Below are 21,219 nucleotides of genomic sequence, written 5' to 3'. Positions count from 1 at the left end.
AACCTCTAGAACCAAAAGCATCATTTCATTGAGTGTACACAAAATGAACTGATAGGTTTTGTTAAAAATGAAATAAATATACTCAAATTTAATCTACAGACTGTAGAATATTGAAAAGGTTTTATGATACTCCATGCTATAAAATAGCTCTATTTATAGTTCTCATATAATTGATCAAAATTCCCAACAGATTTATTTAAACAGAAGGGAATCACACTATAAAGTTAGTATTATGAAAGTAAAATTAAGACCTTTTCTTGGTTTTCTTTCTCTTCTTCTTTTCTTTCTTGTGTTTTCGGGAATTTTTCCTATGTTTCTTTTTTCTTTTTTTTGATTTCTCTTCAGAAGCACTTTCGGAATCAGAAGAGTCAGATGATGACTGAGAATCGCTTGAGCTATCTGAATCACTAGATGATGAGGAGGAAGATGATGATTTATGCCTTTTCTTTTCTTCTTTCTTAACTTTAATAAAAACAAAAAGGTTTTGGTCAAAAATTTTTAGACAAACTTTCTAATTGGAAATTTAAATTTTCTGCAGGTTCTCACTAAGTCTAGTCTCTTAACACTTAGTTCATTCAGCTATCTGAACCGAAAGGTACAGGAAGCCCCTCAGGATTAAAATCCACATCTTCAGATTCATGGATCAAAGTTGTACCTCTTAAAGCCAAAGAAATTTTGAAACGTAATAGGTAAGTCTTAAATACTAAACTGAGTTATTTTTAAAAAACATCTGATTAACAAAAGTTTTAGAAAAAGAAGAGTAACATTCAAGAGTCACATATTCTAATTTTCTTATTTTTCCTAATTTTTCTCTTATTATCAAGATTGGCAGTAAATCTGAAGTAGGGAAATAACAGAAAAATACTTTGCATGTACATGAAGAGATAAAAAACATGATCCCATCCACCTGGGCTTATGTTTCAATGCCTGAGCACTCTTCTAATAATTAAAAAATTTAGCTTTATTTGAAGAGCAGACTCATAGCAGAGGAAAGTCACTTGTCCATGATGAATAAATGTTTTTGGGTTTCTACAAAAAGTTATTTCAAATTGAAATTTTATTTTGGGCTAAGGAAGTAGTAATTTTAAAAAGGATCTAAAAACACAGAAGCGTTTAAAAGGACCAGGCAATTAACATAAACAATAAACAAGTGAAGCTAACAAGGTATCATACAACAGGAATTGGAGGAAGTATGACAAACTGGGTAGTGCTTGACCCATCTAAAGGTATGCTAATTCAAACCATGGTGGACTTGAAGAGGCTAATTCAGGCCAAAGATGGGACAACAGTGGTATATAGATGATAACTACAATAAATTGGAATACATCAAATACATTAAAATCCATCAGTTCACAGTGATGTTGGTAAATAAAATATAAAGCATTTATCCTGCCTTTCCCACAAAAACTGTACTACTGCAAACCAAATAGATGAAGGTAAGTTGCTCTTTATCAGAAGGGTTCCAAGAATAAATGAAGAAGGAATTACAGAGTTACAATATCATCATTTTGCAACTTCTAATGAGGCACTGACCACCAATGGCTGTTGTAGAACACAAAGAGATAACCGGTCCTGTGCAACTCCTGCTCCCATTAGAAGGAATTAAAAAAAAAAAAAAAAAAAACAGCATCTGATCAGTTTTCCAGACCTACCTACCAAGTTATATAAAAGAGAAGCACAAAGAGAACACATTACATAACACAACAGGGACTCAATTAGCAAAATCCAATGTGTGCAATTATGGGAAATGGTATATGACAAATGACCTATTTTCTTTGACAAACACATTTCAAGGAAACACAAAAGGAGATGAGGGGGAATCTAGAAGAACAGCAAAACTATTCTGTATAATACTTCTGTAATGGTGAATATATGACATCATACATTTGGCAAAACCCACGGAACTGTACAACACAAAAATGGAACCCTAATATAAAAGTGAGTTAATAATAATATATCAGTATTGATTCATAATTGTAACAAATATACCACAGTAATGTAACATGTCAATAATAGGAAAAATTGTGTATATGTGTGTTGGGAAAGTATGGGAGACTATCTGTACTTTCTGCTCAATCTCTCTGTACAAGTGCTATAAAAATAAAAATTAAAAAAACACGAAAAAACAAACACACAAACATAACACAACTTACAGGACCAAACACAGTTTTTGAGCCTTATTTGGACCCACATTCAAACAACAACAAAATTAAATAATAATAATGATGAAATAATTAGAAGTTGAACAATCAAGATTTTTGATATTTAGGAATATGTGTGTGTGGGGGTGTGTGTATATATGACTATGGTATTGGTTATTGTTCTAAAGTGTCATCTTTTAGAAATAAATAATGAAATATTTATGGATAAAATGTTATGCCTTGAATTTGCTTCAAAATAATAGATCCAGCAATCCTACTACTGGGTACATATCCAAAGGAACAGAAATCATGATGTCAAAGGGAAACCTGCACTCCCATGTTTACGGAAGCTCTACTTACAATAGCCAAGATATGGAACCAAACTAAATGTCCACCAGTAGATGACTAGATAAAGAAAATGAGGTATATATATATATATGCACAATGGAATACTACTCAGCCATTAAAAAGAATGAAATTTTGCCATTTACAGCAACATGGATGAACTTGGAGAAAATTATGTTAAGTGAAATAAACCAGACACAGAAATAGAAAATACCATATGCCCTCACTCATAAATGGGAGCTCAGAAGGAAAGAAAGAAAAAAAAGAATGAAATGAACAACAAACACAATAAGACGTTAAACTTTCAGAAGCAGAGAACAGAACTGTGGTTCTTAGAAGGGGGAAAGGGGTAGGGGGTGGGGAGAAATTGGTTAATGGACACAAGGAATGAGTACGTTTTGCAGTGACGAATATGCCAGCTATCCTGATTTGATAATCACATATTGTACCCAAATACTGTCAACTCTGACCCCCCCAAATATGTATAATCAATTATGTTTCAATAAAAAAAAGGTAAATTAAAAAAGAAAAGAAAAGAAAAGAAAAGAAAAGAAAGAAAATAGCTCGTTTAAAAAAGGCATTCAACCCAGGGGGTGGGGGATAATACAAAAGGTGGAAGTGGCTTGGGATGGGTAAAATGAGATTGGACATGAATAAACTGTTGAAGTTAGGCAACGAACATGTGTGTTATACTATTTTATTCACTTATATATGTTAATATTTTCCACGATAAAAAGTCAAGGACTAAGAAAATATATCTTTGTACAAAGTCCTTTATAGGTGTAATTTCATTTAAGATTTTGGATTTAAAAAGGGAAGATTTTTAAGCAAGGTGAAAAACTTGAAAAAAAGGAATGAAGCAATTCCTATTAAGATGGAATAGATTCATCTCTCCCTATACTTCCCACTAAGTACAAGTAGATACCCTAGACATGATACAAACAACAAACATAAGAAGATCCTGAAAGATGAAAAGATAGTAGAGTGACCAAGGACCTCGGGACATGGGGATGACACAGTGGTTTCCATTTTGCCTCCAATATACTCTAGACTGTATGCTGGAGAAACCTGCAACTCAGAAATGCCAAAAGGCACAGATGTTAATAAGCCCCAAGAAAACCCTGCTCTGTCCAGACAAACCACTAGGAAAAAGATGATTCAGAAGGACATTAAACCTTTCGCCAGTATCTGCCCTACTCCAACAAAATACGAAGGAAAAAAATGTGCACCCTCCTCCCTGGCAGTGTGAGCAGAGACCAGGTGGAGAGAACCTGGATTTCTAGTCCCCCTGACCCTGGTGATAGCAAGCAGTGTTCTTCTCCTGCCAGAGTGATGTCAGTGAAGACAAAGTCGGAAGCCTGAGCTTCAACTCCCCCTAAGTCTCCCCCTGCATTGGCAAGTGGCACAGATATCAAACAGAAGGGAGCTGGAGAAAGGAATTATTAAAACCTGTATGTGAAGTCCTGAGCAGACTCCCAAGTGAAACTAGTTAGAATTAATATGTCAGAAGATTTCAGAACTAACCTACAATGAATAACACCCAGGTTTTCCAAATGGCCTCTGAGAAGCACATAAGTGAAGCAAACCAGAATAGCACTACAAAGGCCCGGAAAACTAAATTACTGAAACCACAGTCCACAAAAGTAGGCCTGGACCTGCATGCTAAACCTAAATAGGGAGACTGCCTGCTAACAGAAAATATAAACATAATCCAATGTTTTATAACATAACACTAAAACTGTCCAGAATACAATTAAAAAAAAAAAAAATCACTCATACTACCAATAACCAGGAAAATAACAACTTAATGAGAAAAGAAAATTGAAAGACATGACGACCAAAATTGCTCAAGATGTTGGAATTAACTGGAATTAAGGATATTAAAGAAACCATCATAAAAATGCTTCAATGAGCAATTATAAGTACTCGAAACAAATAAGAAAAGTGAAAAATCTCAGGAAAAAAGATATGAAAGGAAATTTTAGAGCTAAAAAATACAATAGCTGAAATAAAAAACTCACTAAACATGCTCAATAGCAGACTGAAGACAACACAGGAAAGAATCAGTGAAACCAAAGAGAGATCAACAGAAATTGCCCAATCTGAATATCACAGAGAAAATACACTGAACAACAACAAAAGAACAGAGCCTCAAGGACTTGTGGAACTATAACAAAAGATTTAACATTTGGGTTATCTGAGTACCAGAAAAAAGTAAAAGTTTCAAACTGAAAAATATTTCTTAAAAAATGACAGAAAATTTCCCACATTTAGAGAAAGGTATAGGCCTATAGATTGAAGAAGCTGAGCAAACCTCAAACATGATAAACTCTAAGTAATCCACACCAAGACAAATCAAAATCAAACTTCTACAAACTAAAGAAAAGAAAGCAACTGAAAACAGCTAGAAAGGAACAACACATTACTTACAGAGAACAATGATTTGAAAGACAGGGAGCAGACCTCTTGTTGAATTCTCAGAGGCCAGAAGAAAGCAGTATATCATTTTTCATGTGCTGAAAAAAATGTCGACCCAGAATTCTACATTCAGTGAAAATATCCATCATGAATGGGGGTGAAATTAAAGAGATTTTCAGAAAACGAGGATAATTTGTCACCGGCAGGCTGATCTTTTAAAAAAATGGCTGAAGGAAGTTCTCCAAACAGATAGAAAATGAGGGGCTGGAAAGTTAGCTCAGTTGGGTTACAGCTTGGTGTTGGTAACCCAGAGATCAAGGGTTTGGATCCCCTTACAGGCCAGAAAAGGGGGGGAAAAAAAAGGGGGAAAAAAAGGGGAAAAAAAAAAAAAAGGAAATGATAATAGGAGGAGGCTTGGAACTTTAGAAAAGAACAATAGAATGGGTACAAAATGAAAGATAAAGGAATTAACGTTCAGTTCATATAAAAAATATAAATAGCTCTTAAAGAGATGCTAACATCAAACTCCTTAGAGAAATAGTAATTAAAACTAGCATTTAAAAAAATCTATTAGGCTGGTAAAGATTAAAGGGTTTGATAACGTGATTTTGCAAAGCGTGTGGGGAAACTTATTTTCCAATATTCTAGTGGCACTCTCCACCAAAGTTACAATTGCATGACCCCTGGAATCTAGATCTTCTATTTCTAGGTATTTATCCTGCATAATCAACATTCACACACATGGAATAATGTACAAAATGTGAGAATGGGAACTCATGGACAGAAATGGGAAGAGAATTCTCGCTGGCTATCCTTTTAGGCTTTTCAAAATTTTGAACAAAATGAACGAATTAAATTTAAAAATTAGACTATAAAGTTTCAGTCAGACAGGAATAATAAGTTTTTTGAGATCTGTTTGCACAGCATGGTAACTATAGTTAATAATAATATACTGTACATTTGAAAATTGCTAAGAAAGTAAATTTCAAATGTTCTCATCACAAAAATAATAAGTATTTGAGGTAACAGACATGTTAATTCACTTGATCTAATCATCCTACATTGTATACGCATGTCATAACACCACTTTGTACCTCATAAATATATACAATTATAATTCCTCAACTTATAATTTTTTTTGAAAATTAAAGAACATTTAAAAATTCCAAGTATGGCAACAATTGTCTCTACTGCCTGCCTAACCACTTACACAAAACTAATTTCAAAGTATTTTTTTACAAGTATATAAGTATCCTTAAGGTTAAATGATACCATACTAAAAGCAAAAGCTACAATGCAAGTTAAAAATTATAATGGATGAAAAGGAATTACAAAGAGTAACACTTTCATCTCTTGGGCCAATTCTGGTTAGTTTATTTTAGATTATGTAGTCTCCTTATGATTAGGTGAAAGCATTTCCCAAACCTGCTAACTGACCTTTATTAGGGGATGTGGTGTGGTATAATCCTATAATTAGGTATTGAACTGACTAGTATGATATTAAGGTTAAAAAACAAACTCCAGAACATGTTGTTTGTAAAAACCTATGGTAAGAAAATGCTGCCTTGTTTTTTACTTGAGACTTTATACCAATGAATTATCACTTGAAACCTCGATAGTGAAGAAAATTTCTAAATCATCACCAAAATAAGATTTGAAATAAACAGAACTATTTCTAAAATGGTCTCCATTAGACAGTGCATTTTGTATTACCGGTCTCCTCTTCTAAACAGTTTCTAAGTTTAACACCCCACTACTTAACACCCCAGTAAAAGTGCCAGAATTACTTCCAGAATAATGGTCACTGAAATGGGACCCTGTAACCATAGCAACTAGCATCTAGTGTTCCTCCTCACCTGTCTCCTGAGTACAAGATTCACCAGCTGCTTCCTCTATTGTGCTGCTCTTTCATTGCCAGGCTGTTTCCTACCATTTCTTCTCATATGACGACTGTCTATACTGCCATGTTGCTACAATTCAACTTTTGTGTTTCTGTGTACTCTGAAATATAGCAATGCCCTCATCTTGTTGCACAGCCAAGGTGGACAGACTCCTATTTAACAACTGCAGTGAACTCTGAAGAGAACAATCCTGAGGTCATATCAACTCCTGAAAACCCAGGAAGTATCTTAATCAAGGTAGTGCTTCCATTTTCTGGTGGTCTGTATTCTATCCTCCACTCTGCCACTTGACAGCCTTTACTGAGCCTCTACAAGGGATGTAGTTTTTATTAGCCTCCAGTGTTCCACCTCTGCATCTGTTGGAAGTTTCGTCTCCTTGACTCTGAACCTTCTTTGGCACACTTAGCCACAAAAAGTAGAACCTTCAATCTCACAATAGCAAAGGGAGAAATGCTCAGGATTGCCCAGACTCACCAAGACCATATACAGTTGGGCTCAGAGAGTCAGATTTCTTCAGAAGTTTTTGTTTTCTTTCAGGAAGTTTAAAAAAGAAAAAAAAAATCTGTATTTATTCCTTTTTAAACTGAGGTGTAAATCTATCACATGAGGAATTATAATTGTATATATTTACGAGGTATAAAATGATGTTATGACATGCGTATACAATGCAGTATGATCAAATCAAATGAATTAACAAAGCTTTCTGACTGTTCCAAATTTAAAACTCCTGTAACGAAGCCATCGAACTTATAACTTAGATGGGCACAACTCTGCCTTAAAAAAATTATATGGATGCATGACAAAATCCATTCTGAACAATAATGTTCTGAATGGTAATTAAAGGACTATGGGGTAACAGGTGCCAAACAGTGTGATCTCAAACAAAAAATCTCTTCCTCTTCCCACAGTGTCATCTAGAACAAAGTAGGCATTGGAAGTCTGGCTCAAAACAAATTTGACCTTTTCAGGAACTCCTGGGTAGATAAATTCTAATAAAGGGCTAAATCTTGCCCAATTTTTGAAACTAATAAGGGCAAGGTATGCTATCTTAGCATGAATTTGAGGAACACACACTAGGATGCTACGTCAACTTTCAGCACAAGTTCCTGGCCACAATGGCATAGGCAAAACTAGCATTTATTTCTCAAGGTGTCAATACATTATAAAGATGTAAGTAATAATATATAGAAAGTTATATTCATTTACTTCCTCATCCTTTAGGCAAATATTCAAACATACTGCCCTTTTAGTACCAAAAAAATCTTCACACCAAATTTATTAGAGAATCTAGGATTACTGTTTATGGGTTAAAATGTGAGCTTTTTTATCACTTCAATCTCTTTCTGAACATATAAACCATACAGCATCCTTAACTTTTATAAGCAGAGAACAGATAATAACAAAAGAGATCTTAAAGATGATAAAATGTAACAAAAAAATTTAGTTGTTAATTGCCATCATCCCCCCACTGTCTCCTTCTCTAAAATAGTATGTATGTATGTATTTATATATTTATTTTTAAAAATATGACCGGTAAGGGGATCTTAACCCTTGACTTGGTGTTGTCAGCACCACACTCAGCCAGTGAGCTAATCGGCCATCCCTATATAGGGATCCAAACCTGTGGCCTTGGTGTTATCAGCACCGCACTCTCCCGAGTGAGCCACAGGCCGACCCCTAAAATAGTATTTATTTAGTATGCTATTTAGACAACTACAGTCAAAAAAAAAAAAAAAAAAAAGGTGGAAGCAAACGGGTAAATTATTGTAAATTAATAACAATGAAAAAGTTAAGCAGCTCCATGGTAAATGAGCAAACAGATTTAAAAACACAAAAAAGGTCAAGAACACACAACAGGGAAAGGACAGTATCTTCAATAAATGGTGTTGGGACAACCAAGTATCCACAGGCAGAAGAATGAGATTAAACCCTTATCTCACAATATATACAAAAATCAACTCAAAATGGATTAAGGACTTAAACACAAATCCTGAAACTGTAAAACTACTAGAAGAAAACCTGCATGGGAAAAAGCTGCATGACACTGATCTCAGAAATGATTTCCTGGATATTACCCCAAAAGCACAGGCAACAAAAGTGAAAACAGACAAATGAGATTGTATCAAACTGAAAAGCTTCTGCACAGCCAAGGAAACAATCAATAGAGAGAAGAGACAACCTATGAAAAGGGAGAAAATATTTGTAAACCATACATCTGGTAAGAGGTTAATATCGAAAATATATAAGAAACTCAATCAACTCAATAGAAAGAAAACAAACAACCTGATTAAAAAATAGATGAAGGACCAGAACAGACATTTCTCAACAGAAGACATACAAATGGCCAACAGGTATATGAAAAAAATGCACATCACTAATCATCAGGGAAATGCAAATTAAAACCAAAATGAAATTATCACCTCACACCTGTTAGAATGGCTATTATCAAAAAGACAGAAGATAACAAGTGTTGACAAGGATGTGGAGAAACTGGAACCCTTCCTTGCATGCTGTTAGCAGAAATGTAAACTAGTGCAGCCATTATGGAAAACTGTACTGAGGTTCCTCAAAAAATTAAAAATAGTGCTGCCCAGTTAGCTCAGTTGGTTAGAGTGCAGCCTTGTAACACCAAGGTCACGGGTTTGGATCCCCATACTTGCTAGCCACCCCAAAAAAAAAAAAATTAAAAATAGGACTATCCTATAATCCAGCAGTTCCACTACTAGGTATATATCCGAAGTAAATAAAATCAGCATGTCAAAAAGACATCTGCACTCCCATGTACATTGCAGAACTATTCACAGTAGCCAAGACATGGAATCAATGTAAATGTCCATCAACAAATAAATGACTAAAAAAAATCTGGTATATATGCACAATAGAATACTATTCAGCCTTAAAAAAAAAAGGAAAGCCTGTCATTTGCAGCAACATGGATGAATGTGGAGGACATTATGTTAAGTGAAATAAGCCAGGCACACAATCCCACTCACATGCAAAATCTAAAAAAGTTGAACTCATAGAAGTAGAGAGTAGAATGGTTGTTACCAAGGGATTGGAAGAGGGGTAAGCAGGGGGTGTTGGGGAGATGTTGGTCAAAGGATATAAAATTTCAAATACGAGTAATAAATTCAAGGGATCTATTGTACAATATGGTTACTAAAGTTAATAACAATATAAACTACAATATTAGTATTCTTCAAAATTGCTTAAAAAATATTTTAAGTGTTTCCATCACAAAAAATTGGTATGTGTGGAAGACATATACATATTTCAAAATATCAAGTTGTTTACAATAAATCCACACAATTTTTATTTGTCAATTTAAAAAAATAAATAAAAGCCACAAAAACATTTTTTTTAAAAAACCAAAAATCTCTATTTATATCAGCTTTAGTATGAATTTCATGCCAACTACTTAGAGTGCCTCTACTTATTTTGTATGTATAAGAATTTTCAGAAATATTTACTTGTTCTTACCTTTAGATTTGGGAATTAGCTCTCCACAACTGAGTATTCGTACCTCAGCAAATGGTTTGCTAGCTGCATCTGTTTTCTGGTTTTCTATCTCTCTCACAACTTCTTGACCAGAGATCACTTGCCCAAAAACAACATGATGCCTAAACAGTCAAGTAAAGATGATTAAATAAAAGCTTCTTATTTTAATATCATTTTAAAGTAGATTGTAAAATAAATAAAATAATCTTTACCCATCTAAATGAGGAGTTGGTTTCGTTGTTCTTTTGGAAGTCATCAGATAGAATAAAAACAAAGTCAGAGAAAAATAAAGTTAGCATCTCTAAAAAGGAAAAGAAAACAACTGCGTTGGAAACAAAGAAATCATATGCTAACTTAACATAATAGATATATTACCTTAACCTTTAGTAGAACAGAAGCAAAATGTTTTCCACATAATGTATTTTCAAAAACTTTTTCTTTTTCTTTTTGTCATTTTTCGTGACCGGCAACGGGATCGCAACCCTCGGTGTCACGCCCGCACCGCGCTCAACCAGTGAGCAGACCGGTCTCTATAGGGGATCCGAACCCTCGGCGGGAGGGTGCCATATAGAGAGTGCGCCACCGGGCCGGCCCTTCAAAAACTTTTTCTGATTACAAAAGCAATACCTATTCATTGTTAAAAATCTGAAGTAATTAAAATGGACATTTTGGTGTTATTTCTATCCATTTGTCTTTCTTGCATGTAAATGAATTCTTATCAAATATTCATGGTTGTATAATGTTCTAATGTATGAATATATCAAAATTTATCAAACCATTCCACTAGTTTATGAGTTTAAGAATAGTGATTTTCAATCTGATTTTAAACAGTTAAAGCATGGGTCATATTCTGATTGTCCACAGACGAATTCTGTTGGACTTGAACAGAAATTGCCCATATGGTGTTTATGAATTTCTAAATTAGCTGCCAACATGTAATATTTCAGATACTTTCACACAAAAATCCAGATATCAGACCTCTCTGGAAGATGTGGTACCCGGCACACAACAATAATTGACCACAGCTGAGTATTTGTCTTTAATACAGGAATTAATGGTTCAGTTTTTTGTCCCAGCAGGCTTTGTTTATGCTACTTGCCTTGGGTAGGCCTTTGAGTTTGTTACCCCTGGCATAAAATAAACTTCATGGTGAAGAAACAGATCTGGATTAAAACTTGAAACAAAACTTAAGATAAGCATTTTTTGGCAAATAAAGTAATTTTTACAAAGTCCCCCTCTCCCATAAACCGTAAAGATATGTAGTTATAAAGGCTGCTACTTAAGTATGTACCATAGACATGTTGGTACAACAGATTAAAGACGAGCATTGTATGAGACTTATTGATTTATTTTTATTTTATTTATTTATTTTTTTTGTGACCGGTAAGGGGTTCGCAACCCTTGGCTTGGTGTCGTCCGCACCGCGCTCAGCCAGTGAGCGCACCGGCCATCCCTATATAGGATCCAAACCTGCCGCGGGAGTGCTGCTGCGCTCCCAGCGCCGCACTCTCCTGAGTGCGCCATGGGGTCGGCCCAAGATTTATTTATTTAAAAAATCTTATCAAAAAAGGCATTAGAAATGTGGAAGAAGGAACACAATTTAAGCTAATCTTTGGTTAAAGCATGTACAATACTACTGAAAAAAATTATAATTTTAAGTTTACCTACTTGAAAATTGATGACCTACTGTTTCCACTGTTAACACTATGCTCACTTGAACTTGATAAAATTATCTAAAAATGTAAAAATCTAGGTGTACACTAAATATGTATTTATATAACGTTACATTCACAGTGCATAGGCATAATTTGCATCTAGTCGATCCTCCCTTCACAGATTCTGTATTTACAAGTTGGCCTGCTCACTGAAACTTATTTGTAACCCCAAAATTAATACTTATGGGTACTTTCATGGTCATCTCCAGATATGTACAGAGTGGCAGACAAGGATGTGGACAAATTAGAATTCCTGTACACTGATGGTGTGAATATAAAATGCTGTGTCTGCTGTGGAAAACAGTTTGGCAGTTCCTCTAAAAGCTAAACACAGGACTACCATATGACCCAGTAATTCCAGTCCTAGTTATATACCCAGAAGAAATGAAAACAGAGACTCAAACAACAATGCTCATTACAGCATTATTCACAATAGCCAAAAAGTGGAAACAACCCAAATGTCCATTAACAGATGAACAGATAAAGAAAATGAGGTATAAGTAGAGTATTATTCAGCCATAAAAAGGAATGAAGTTCTGATACATGCTACTTTACAGATAAACCTTGGAAAACATGCTAAATGAAACAAGCTGGACACAAAAGGACAAATATTGTATGATTCCACTTAAATGAAATATCTAGAATAGGCAAATTCACAAAGAAAGAAAGTAGATTAGAGGTTTTGGAGTGGGGAGAAAAAATGGTTACAGAGTCTCTGGGATGACGAAACAGTTCTGGAAATAGATAGTGGTAATGGCTGTATAACAACTGTGAATGTAATAAACATGACCAAACTGTACACTCTCAAATGATTAAAACAGCAAATTTAATCTTATATATGTTACAGTAAAAAGAGTGGGGGGGGGGAAGGTTACAGCTCTCTAGAAACTGAAGTTTCCTTTAAAAAATGGAACACAGAAGAAGGGTTCTCTAGAAAATGGAAAGAGATAAGAAATCAAAACTTAGAGGAAAAATTCTGAAAATATATGTTTGAAGGATTCCATGAAAACACAGAGGTTTTTGTTAGCACAGGAAGGATATTATTTAAAAGAGAAAAATAAGTGATAATACTTAGTGTTTGTTGAGGATGTGGTGAAATTAGCACTTACTACTAATACTAAACTACCTACTGAAAGAGTAGCAATATATGTGGAAAAGTTTAAAAATATATAAATATTTCATTAAGTAAACTTCTAGCAACTTATATTAAAGAAATTAAAAAATGCAAACAAAAGGCACAACAATGTTCATTGCAACAGTTTGAAAAACAGGAAGTAAACTAGATGTCCAAATACGAGATTAATAAAGCATAGTATAAACAATAGATTAACATGTAGCCTTTAAAATGTTCAATATTTAGTAATGTGCAAAAAGATTTCTATTATATCCAAAAGTTGATTATAGAGCACATGCAAGACTCTACCAACATTTTTACTGTACAGAAAGATGATCTGGGGATGGGATTATTTTTTGTTTTGTTTTTGTTATTTTACTTATCTGTGTTTTCTACTTTTTCTACAACGAGGAAGTAATAATATAAGTTGTTTTTGTTTAAAACACCAGAAGGAGCCACATATGAGCAATTGGTTGAATAAACTATAGTATATATATACAATAGAGTACTATGCAGCTGCAAAAGAAGAATGAGAATGATCTCTATAAGCTGATATGAGTGATTTCAATGATATACTGTTAAGTGAACAGAGCAAAACAGTACACATAGTACGCCATCTATTATGTAACAAAGAAGGAAAAATAAGAAATTACATATGTACCTGCTTATGCTTGCAAAAAGAAACACAGAAAGATAAACCAGAAACTAATAAAGTTGGTTACTAACATGGATGGTGGGAATTGGGTGAAAAAATTGGAGGAATGAGAATGGAGGGGAAGGGTTGGATGGGAGAGACAGTTTAGGGCATTATTCGTTTTGCCTTTTGGAATCATGTTTCTATTTTATAACTTCAAAAAAGCAAAAACAAAACAAGTCAAAACCACAAGGTATGAGGGAGAACAAAATGAAATACAATCAGAAACAAATAAACCTAAAATATTTTGAGTCACAAAACCACACAAAAGACACACCAAAAAAGTACTACTCTATATCCTCCCCCTTTATTACTTTTTTGGCAGCTGGTCAGTACAGGGATCTGAACCCTTGATCTTCTTGTTAGCACTATACTTTACCGAGTGAGCTAACTGGCCAGCCCCTGATTCACTTTTAAATATGGGGTTTTACATACCTTCAGTCTAAAAACAAAAATAACCGCAAATAAATAGTGCACTCTAGCTAGTAGGTTCTTTTTCATAGTAGTAAAAGATGGCACTTGTTTATTCTAGAATTCAGCAAATGAGTAGAAATGCTGAAGATAATGGGAGCCAGGTTTCTCATTGTTGAAGCAGGGAGTATAAAATACTGAATAGAGAAACAACAGAATAATCCATGTGGTACTGACAGATTAAGTTCCTCAGAGACCACGACAGTTCAAGGCTACAGAGGAGAGCAAATCTGTACTGATAGGAAAGGATAAAGCATATGCACTGCTGACAGGAGCCCTGGTCACAATTTTTTTGTAGTCAGGACTGGAAAACTTTAGCAGTATTGACTTTGGGGTTACAAATAAATTTTATTTGCAGAATCTGTGAATAATGAGGACCAACTGTATTTTACTCTGCAATTAAGTAATTCATGGAGAGATACTCTATGTAAACATCCTGTTCCTCCTTAAAGTTGCCCCTCTAGATTTAGCATCCACAGAAGATTCTTTTTTTTTTTTTCCTTTTTGTCTTTTTTCGTGTCCGGCAACGGATCGCAACCCTCAGTGTCGCGCCCGTACCGGACCGGGATCGGCAACGGGATCGCAACCCTCGGTGCTGCGCCCGCCCCTCGCTCAGCCAGTGAGCGGGAACCGGTCTGTATGTGGGATCCGAACCCTCGGCGGGAGCACCGCCACACTTCCCAAGCGGCGCACTGTAGCAGTGCGCCACCGGGCCGGCCCAGAAGATTCTTGCTTGAATCAATTATTACTGTGATGATTGCAAAATGGTGAATTTTTAACTCTACCATTCCTTTTACATTTATTAGTTAACATTCTCCTAAGAGAATGCTTTCCCTTCTCCCTCATTAGTCACTTAATTATATCAGTGTGGACTCCAGAATTCCTATTTGATTATAATACAATATTACTGTCATTTGCTTTGATGCCCAAATTGTCCTCATTTGGCCAGTGGGACCCTGATAAGCTGGCTACTGTGTTCTCTTGGCAAGTTTCCACCATTTGAAAACTTTCAGCAGCACAGTTCAACTCCTTGCCTCCCCAACAATTTTCCCCTCTTCAACAATGCCTTGTTCCCCCTCCTTCTGCAATTCCCCCTCTTATGGATTCCTCTCCTCTCTCCTACTTATTAGTGATCAATGGCAGGCATGCAGAGAAATGACGGACCCAAACCAGGGTATTTTAAATCATCAGATAATAAATACTTACATGAAGAACTGTGAACCATTTGTATCCTTCCCTCTGTTGGCCATTGACAGGAGAAATTCTTTGTTGTGTTTAACAGCAAAACTTTCATCTATACAGAAGCAAAGTTTTCAGTTACATTATAGGCATAATCTCCAAAACAATTCATTTTCACTCCTCTTCATATCTGATGTGTTCTTTAGTGCCAAACACAACTTAGATAACAAAGTTAGGTTACAAAAGAGAGAATCAAATGTGAATCAACTTTCCTTACCATCTTTTTAGATTATTACTTATTGCAAAGAGAGGAACTTGTCTTCCAGTCTTGGATTAGAATACAAGAACAAAGCACATAGAATTTGAAACAAATCCCAAAAGTTAAAGATGGAAAATATTAAATTACTTCCACACACATGTGCTTATAGTTTTCCAAATGATTTTCACATTAATAAAAGATTCCAGAGAGAAAACTTAAAATTTGAGAAAAAATTATAGTCAAATTTTAGAATATCAAAGAGATTTAAACATTTTTTTCATAGAGAAAAAGGACCTTGTAAAAGTTTGGATGCTGTTACTAAGAAATAACTGCTGAATCTCCTTTAATAAAGGTTAAGATCAAGTTATGGAACTTCTTTTCTAACAGTACAATTCTAAAAGTTGAGGATAGATCACTGAAACCCTTCAAATATATTTATGATGTACTAATGTCTTAAAAACAAAAAAATTCCACCTCTATAAAAAGTGTATTACATAAAATTTTTCAAAAGAAAATTAACCTTCAGATCAGTTGAAGATAGTTGGATATTAGTATAATATTTAATAATCTTATTGACTCAATAGAGACTAATCAAATGAATAAAATAGAAAATATTAAAAACATAATTTAAATATAAACATTTTTACCTTCAAAAAACCCTCCATATATAGATTCTCCTCCTCGTCCATTTCCTAAGAACGAAAAACATACCATCTCAGAACTTTCAAGAGTAAGCTCCTTAAAGGTGCTATCTAAACAAACTACTTCAAAACAGGTGCTCAAAGAATTTTGAATCAACAATACTCAAAGGATCACAGTAAATCATAACAGATATTAATTTAATGTCACTAATGATAAGATATCAAATTACATTCTTTCCCCTATGATAAATGGAATGTGTCAAAGTATTAAGATATGTGGAAAAAAAGAATGTTCAGATTCTAACAATGATAATGGAGGTCTTTTAAAAGGAATTAATTCATACACCAAAAGTGAAATTATTTTCTACATGCTTCTTTCTTTTATATATTTCTGTGAGTACTTCTAATTGTTTGACCAGAGACTAAATGGAGTGAGAAGAAAACTGGACTAAGACCTCTACTATAGGGACTTGTTTAACTTTGAGATCTATGATATTTAACAAAGAATATAAATATATGATTGTCTTTTGTGGAGATCAAAGTCTCACCTTCACTGAAGTCACCTCCTTGAACCATAAAATCCTTGACAACTCTGTGAAAGAGACAACTCTTATAATGTAATGGCTTCTGAGTTGATTTCCCTGTCCCCTTTTCACCTGTAAAGAGGAAAAGTTAGTAGGACATTTAGGAGAAAGGCAATCAAGGAAGTAGTACTTAAGCAAAATTAATAATGAAAACTTTTATCCAGTAAAATATACCTCTTTTGAACTTTATAGATTTCTTTAAACCATAGAATTTTCACTCCTTTCAGGAATCTTTTTAAAATCACCCATGTTTTTCTGAAGAGTGCAGAAATCAATCTCAGATAAAAATCACATTACAATTAATATTTCTAAAAATTACTTTCATGTCCTACTTAATGCTACATAATGTTAAGAAAAGAAAGTAATATGCATAAAAAATCTAAAATATAGTAAATCAAAAATTAAAGCAAGCCATAGTCAAATGGTACTACTATTAAGGCAACTGAAAATTTGAACACCAAAGTCCAGGGTTCAATCCCTGTACTAGCCAGGTCCCCAAAAAAAGAAAGAAAGAAAATGTCAACAAACCTGTACAAAGACAACGAAAGTTCTCGCATGTTTTGGGGCACACATCGGAAAATAATTCAAAAACAACTCTTCCAGCTGAAAAAAAAGGTAGTTGGTTTAATCTTCTTTATTACTTAAAAATATTAAATACTCATTTATAAATGTTAACTAGGAACGTTAATAATTCTCACCAGGTTGATTGTTAATGGCGATGTCAAAAAAACATCGAGGACGCTGAACCTTTATTCCCATGGCTCCAATACTTTATTCTATGAGTTACACAGTTTCAGACACGCAGACTAAGACAGCAAAGATTTTTCATAAATTTCTGGGGGGGGAAAAAGAAATCTGTGCAGCATAAACCAGAAATGTAGTTTAAATTTATTTTGATATTTATTTCCATGAGGTAAATGATATGAATTAGTGCTTTCTTTTTAGAGATTAGATTGCATTTTGTGAGGCAAATAGAAAAAACTTGAACAATAAGGTTTAGCCATTATCATATTACCAAATTTCTGTTTTGTCAACCAAATACAGATTGCCAACCCACACAGAAAACTGTATTAAGACTGTAAGTTTAGTGAACTCACAAGGCCATTTATTTTTAAATAGAGAGGGGGGGGGGAAAAAGGACAACTGGTCCAATCTCTCTACTCCTAGAAAATGAAAATGAGAGTTCTGATTAATATGTGAGACTTAAAAGAATAACATTCAAATTCATAAACACCGAAAATAAATCATCTAAGAAGTGGGGTATTTTAACGATAGTAGTAATATGCGGTAGATTTACATTCCGAGTAAAAGCACAACATTAAGTTTTACATATGAGGCTACTTTCTGATCATGAGCGACAGCTTTTTACTGATATGCTAGTATAGACACAAAAAAAAACAATGAGTGAGATACTCTGTGTAACAGCTTTATCAACAAGGCAGATAACTATTATTTAACAGACATTCTTTTGATAAGGCATTTATTTTAAGGACTTAAAATGTTCAATGTAATACCTGGTGGAGGATGACAGACAGGCTAAGGTTAAGGGCAGAAGAAACAAAGGCAGTAAGTGTAATACAATCGAAACTGACAGATGATAAAAATGAAAGTTTCATCTGCTCAGAACAGATGGACGTGTATATGCTTTTCTTTTCTTTTCTTTTTTTTTTTTTTTGGTCTTTTGTCTTTTTCCGTGTCCGGCAATGGATCGCAACCCTCAGTGTTGCCCCCGTACCAGACCGGGAACCGGCAATGGGATTGCAACCCTCGGTGTTGCCCCCGCGCCTCGCTCAGCCAGTGAGCGGGAACCGGTCTGTATGTGGGATCCAAACCCTCGGGCGGGAGCGCCGTCCCAAGCGGCGCACTTATCCAGTGCGCCACCGGGCCGGCCCTGTATATGCTTTTCTGAAAATTATCATATCTAAACTAAGATGGTGGCTCAGGAAGTTGCGCATAATGTTAGGTCCAGTAAGGCTCTGAAAGATCTACGTCTTCCATTCTTAATAGATTCATCCCTTATTTTTAATCGAAAAATTTATTGAGACAATTATAGACTGGCATGCAGTTATAGGAAATAATACAATATAGAGATCCAATGTGCACTTCACCCAGTTCCCCCTCCAATGGGAACATTTTGCAAAATTGTAGTATAATAGCACAGCTGTAGCATAATAGCACAACCAATACTGACATGACTCACCTACCCTATTACATTTCTCCAATTTTACTTTTATTTATTTGGTTCTATACAATGTTATCACATATGTAGCTTTACATATCCACTACCCTCCTTTATCAGTTTTACACACCCCACAAACCACAAGTCAGAATACTCAACAATAGCAAGGGAGAAAGGGGAGGCGCAATAAACCCTTTGCCCAAACTACCAACAATTTGAAAAACACTAACAGTAATATGATACTCTTAAACTGTTTAATGCTGCTTATGTCAATTAGGGATTAAATTATACAAAAAATAGATTATGTTGTGATCAAACTCAGCTCAAGTATTGGTATATTCACTTTTGCATTATTGCATGGAAAGAAGGGGGATATTATTTTCCCATAATTTTCTCCACTTAAACATTTCTAACACATATATTGGATACTGAAATTTGTTTCACATAAAACAAGGATAACTTTCTTTTTTTTTTTTTTTTGTCTTTTTGTCTTTTTCCGTGTCCGGCAACGGATCGCAACCCTCAGTGTTGCCCCCGTACCGGACCGGGGACCGGCAAAGGGATCGCAACCCTCGGCGTTGCCCCTGCGCCTCGCTCAGCCAGTGAGCGGGAACCGGTCCGTATGCGGGATCCGAACCCTCGGGCGGGAGCACCGCCGCGCTTCCCAAGCGGCGCACTATCCAGTGCGCCACCGGGCCGGCCCAAAACAAGGATAACTTTCAATCCTCCAGTAGACTACAGATATAGACTAAAACAACAAAAACTTAGCAATTTTAATATCTTGCCAAGTTTGCTGCATAAAGTTTGTACTTGACCGGCCAGCCACCAAAACAAAAAGCTTTTACTTGTGTAGAATTTCAACTGCTGCATATTTGGATTTGAAAATACTTTGAATCCATAAATTTGAGGAAACTATCCTATCCTGAAGAAAAACATGAAATTACTACTTAGTACCTGATTATCTTCTAGACAATTTTTACAGGCCTTCTTAAATTCTCTACTTTGAGGGACAGAGGAAGAGAAGGGGAGATTTAATGATTCATTCATGTACACATGGTCCCTAACTTATGATGGTTCCACAAAATTTTTTTGACTTTAGGATGGGTACACCAGGATGTAACCCTATTCTAAGTCAAGGAGCATCTGTATTTTCCTTCAAAGAAACTTCTACAGCTACTTAACTACAATGCCCCAGGTGAGATTTCTATTCCTATATGTGTATAGGTATAGCCCTACCCAAAACACACCAAACTGTTTACAATTAAAGTTAATTTCTTATATATTGTGTTCTTGAAAACAAACTCCAAATTTGAAAACCAGGAAAAATATATGAAAGCTCAAAAAATAATTCCTAATTACCAATAACTTTTAGACACAATCTTTGACGATTTTCCAAGTTTCTCAATTCTAAGAAACTTAATGTAACACACAATGTAAACAATCCTACATTTTTAGGGCCTGGAAACTGCAATGAATATCACCAATAATTTATGGAGTTAGGGCTATTAGGATAGTAGTTTGTTATGTTTTTTTATCTGAGTGCTATTTATAAGTGAGTTTACTTCGGGAAAAAGTTGAGCTATGCTTAAGAAGTTGTATACTTTTCAGTATGCTATGTTAGATGTCAATAAAATGTTTACTTTACTACAAATAATTAATATATCTAAAACAAAGGTCTTTGTTCCCCTATTCCCACTCCCTCAAATACTCCGTAAACATTATCACTGTCCTACTCAGCTGTTAAGGCTGAAAATCTGGGAGTCATCTTCAGTTCCACTCTCCCTCATATCCCATTATCCAAACCACTTGAAAGTGGATTTGGGGCCGGCCCGGTGGCGCACTGCTACAGTGCACCGCTTGGGAGTGTGGCGGCGCTCCCGCCGAGGGTTCGGATCCCACATACAGACCGGTTCCCGCTCACTGGCTGAGCGAGGTGCGGGTGCAGCACTGAGGGTTGCGATCCCGTTGCCGGTCCCGGTCCAGTACGGGCGCGACACTGAGGGTTGCGATCCGTTGCCGGACACGAAAAAAGACAAAAAAAAAAAAAAAAAAAAAAAAAAAAAAAAAGAAAGTTATCCTT

The 21,219-nt window shown here is 35.1% G+C and overlaps 1 protein-coding gene across 3 annotated transcripts in view; it reads right to left on the bottom strand.

The window, feature by feature from the left end:
• The window catches only part of PPIG (peptidylprolyl isomerase G (cyclophilin G)), a 41,702-nt gene that overhangs the window by 6,706 nt on the left and 13,777 nt on the right, over positions 1-21,219 (bottom strand). For 2 of the 3 annotated variants that reach the window (XM_008591003.1, XM_008591061.1), the window contains exons 2-9: positions 17,659-17,795; positions 17,489-17,563; positions 16,925-17,032; positions 16,383-16,427; positions 15,504-15,591; positions 10,516-10,545; positions 10,286-10,425; positions 252-462 (exon numbers count right to left, since the gene is read on the bottom strand). In XM_008591003.1, coding sequence (XP_008589225.1) covers positions 252-462; positions 10,286-10,425; positions 10,516-10,545; positions 15,504-15,591; positions 16,383-16,427; positions 16,925-17,032; positions 17,489-17,563; positions 17,659-17,719 — 758 coding nt within the window. In that variant the 5' untranslated portion in view covers positions 17,720-17,795. Of the gene's footprint in view, positions 1-251; positions 463-10,285; positions 10,426-10,515; positions 10,605-15,503; positions 15,592-16,382; positions 16,428-16,924; positions 17,033-17,488; positions 17,564-17,658; positions 17,796-21,219 lie in introns of those variants that run through there. The other variant, XM_008591123.1, reaches the window with a different exon arrangement.

The sequence above is a fragment of the Galeopterus variegatus genome, unplaced genomic scaffold (assembly GCF_000696425.1).
Source record: "Galeopterus variegatus unplaced genomic scaffold, G_variegatus-3.0.2 Scaffold12, whole genome shotgun sequence".
In the NCBI taxonomy this organism is placed as follows: domain Eukaryota; kingdom Metazoa; phylum Chordata; class Mammalia; order Dermoptera; family Cynocephalidae; genus Galeopterus; species Galeopterus variegatus.
This window is presented reverse-complemented; position numbering and strand designations above follow the sequence as displayed.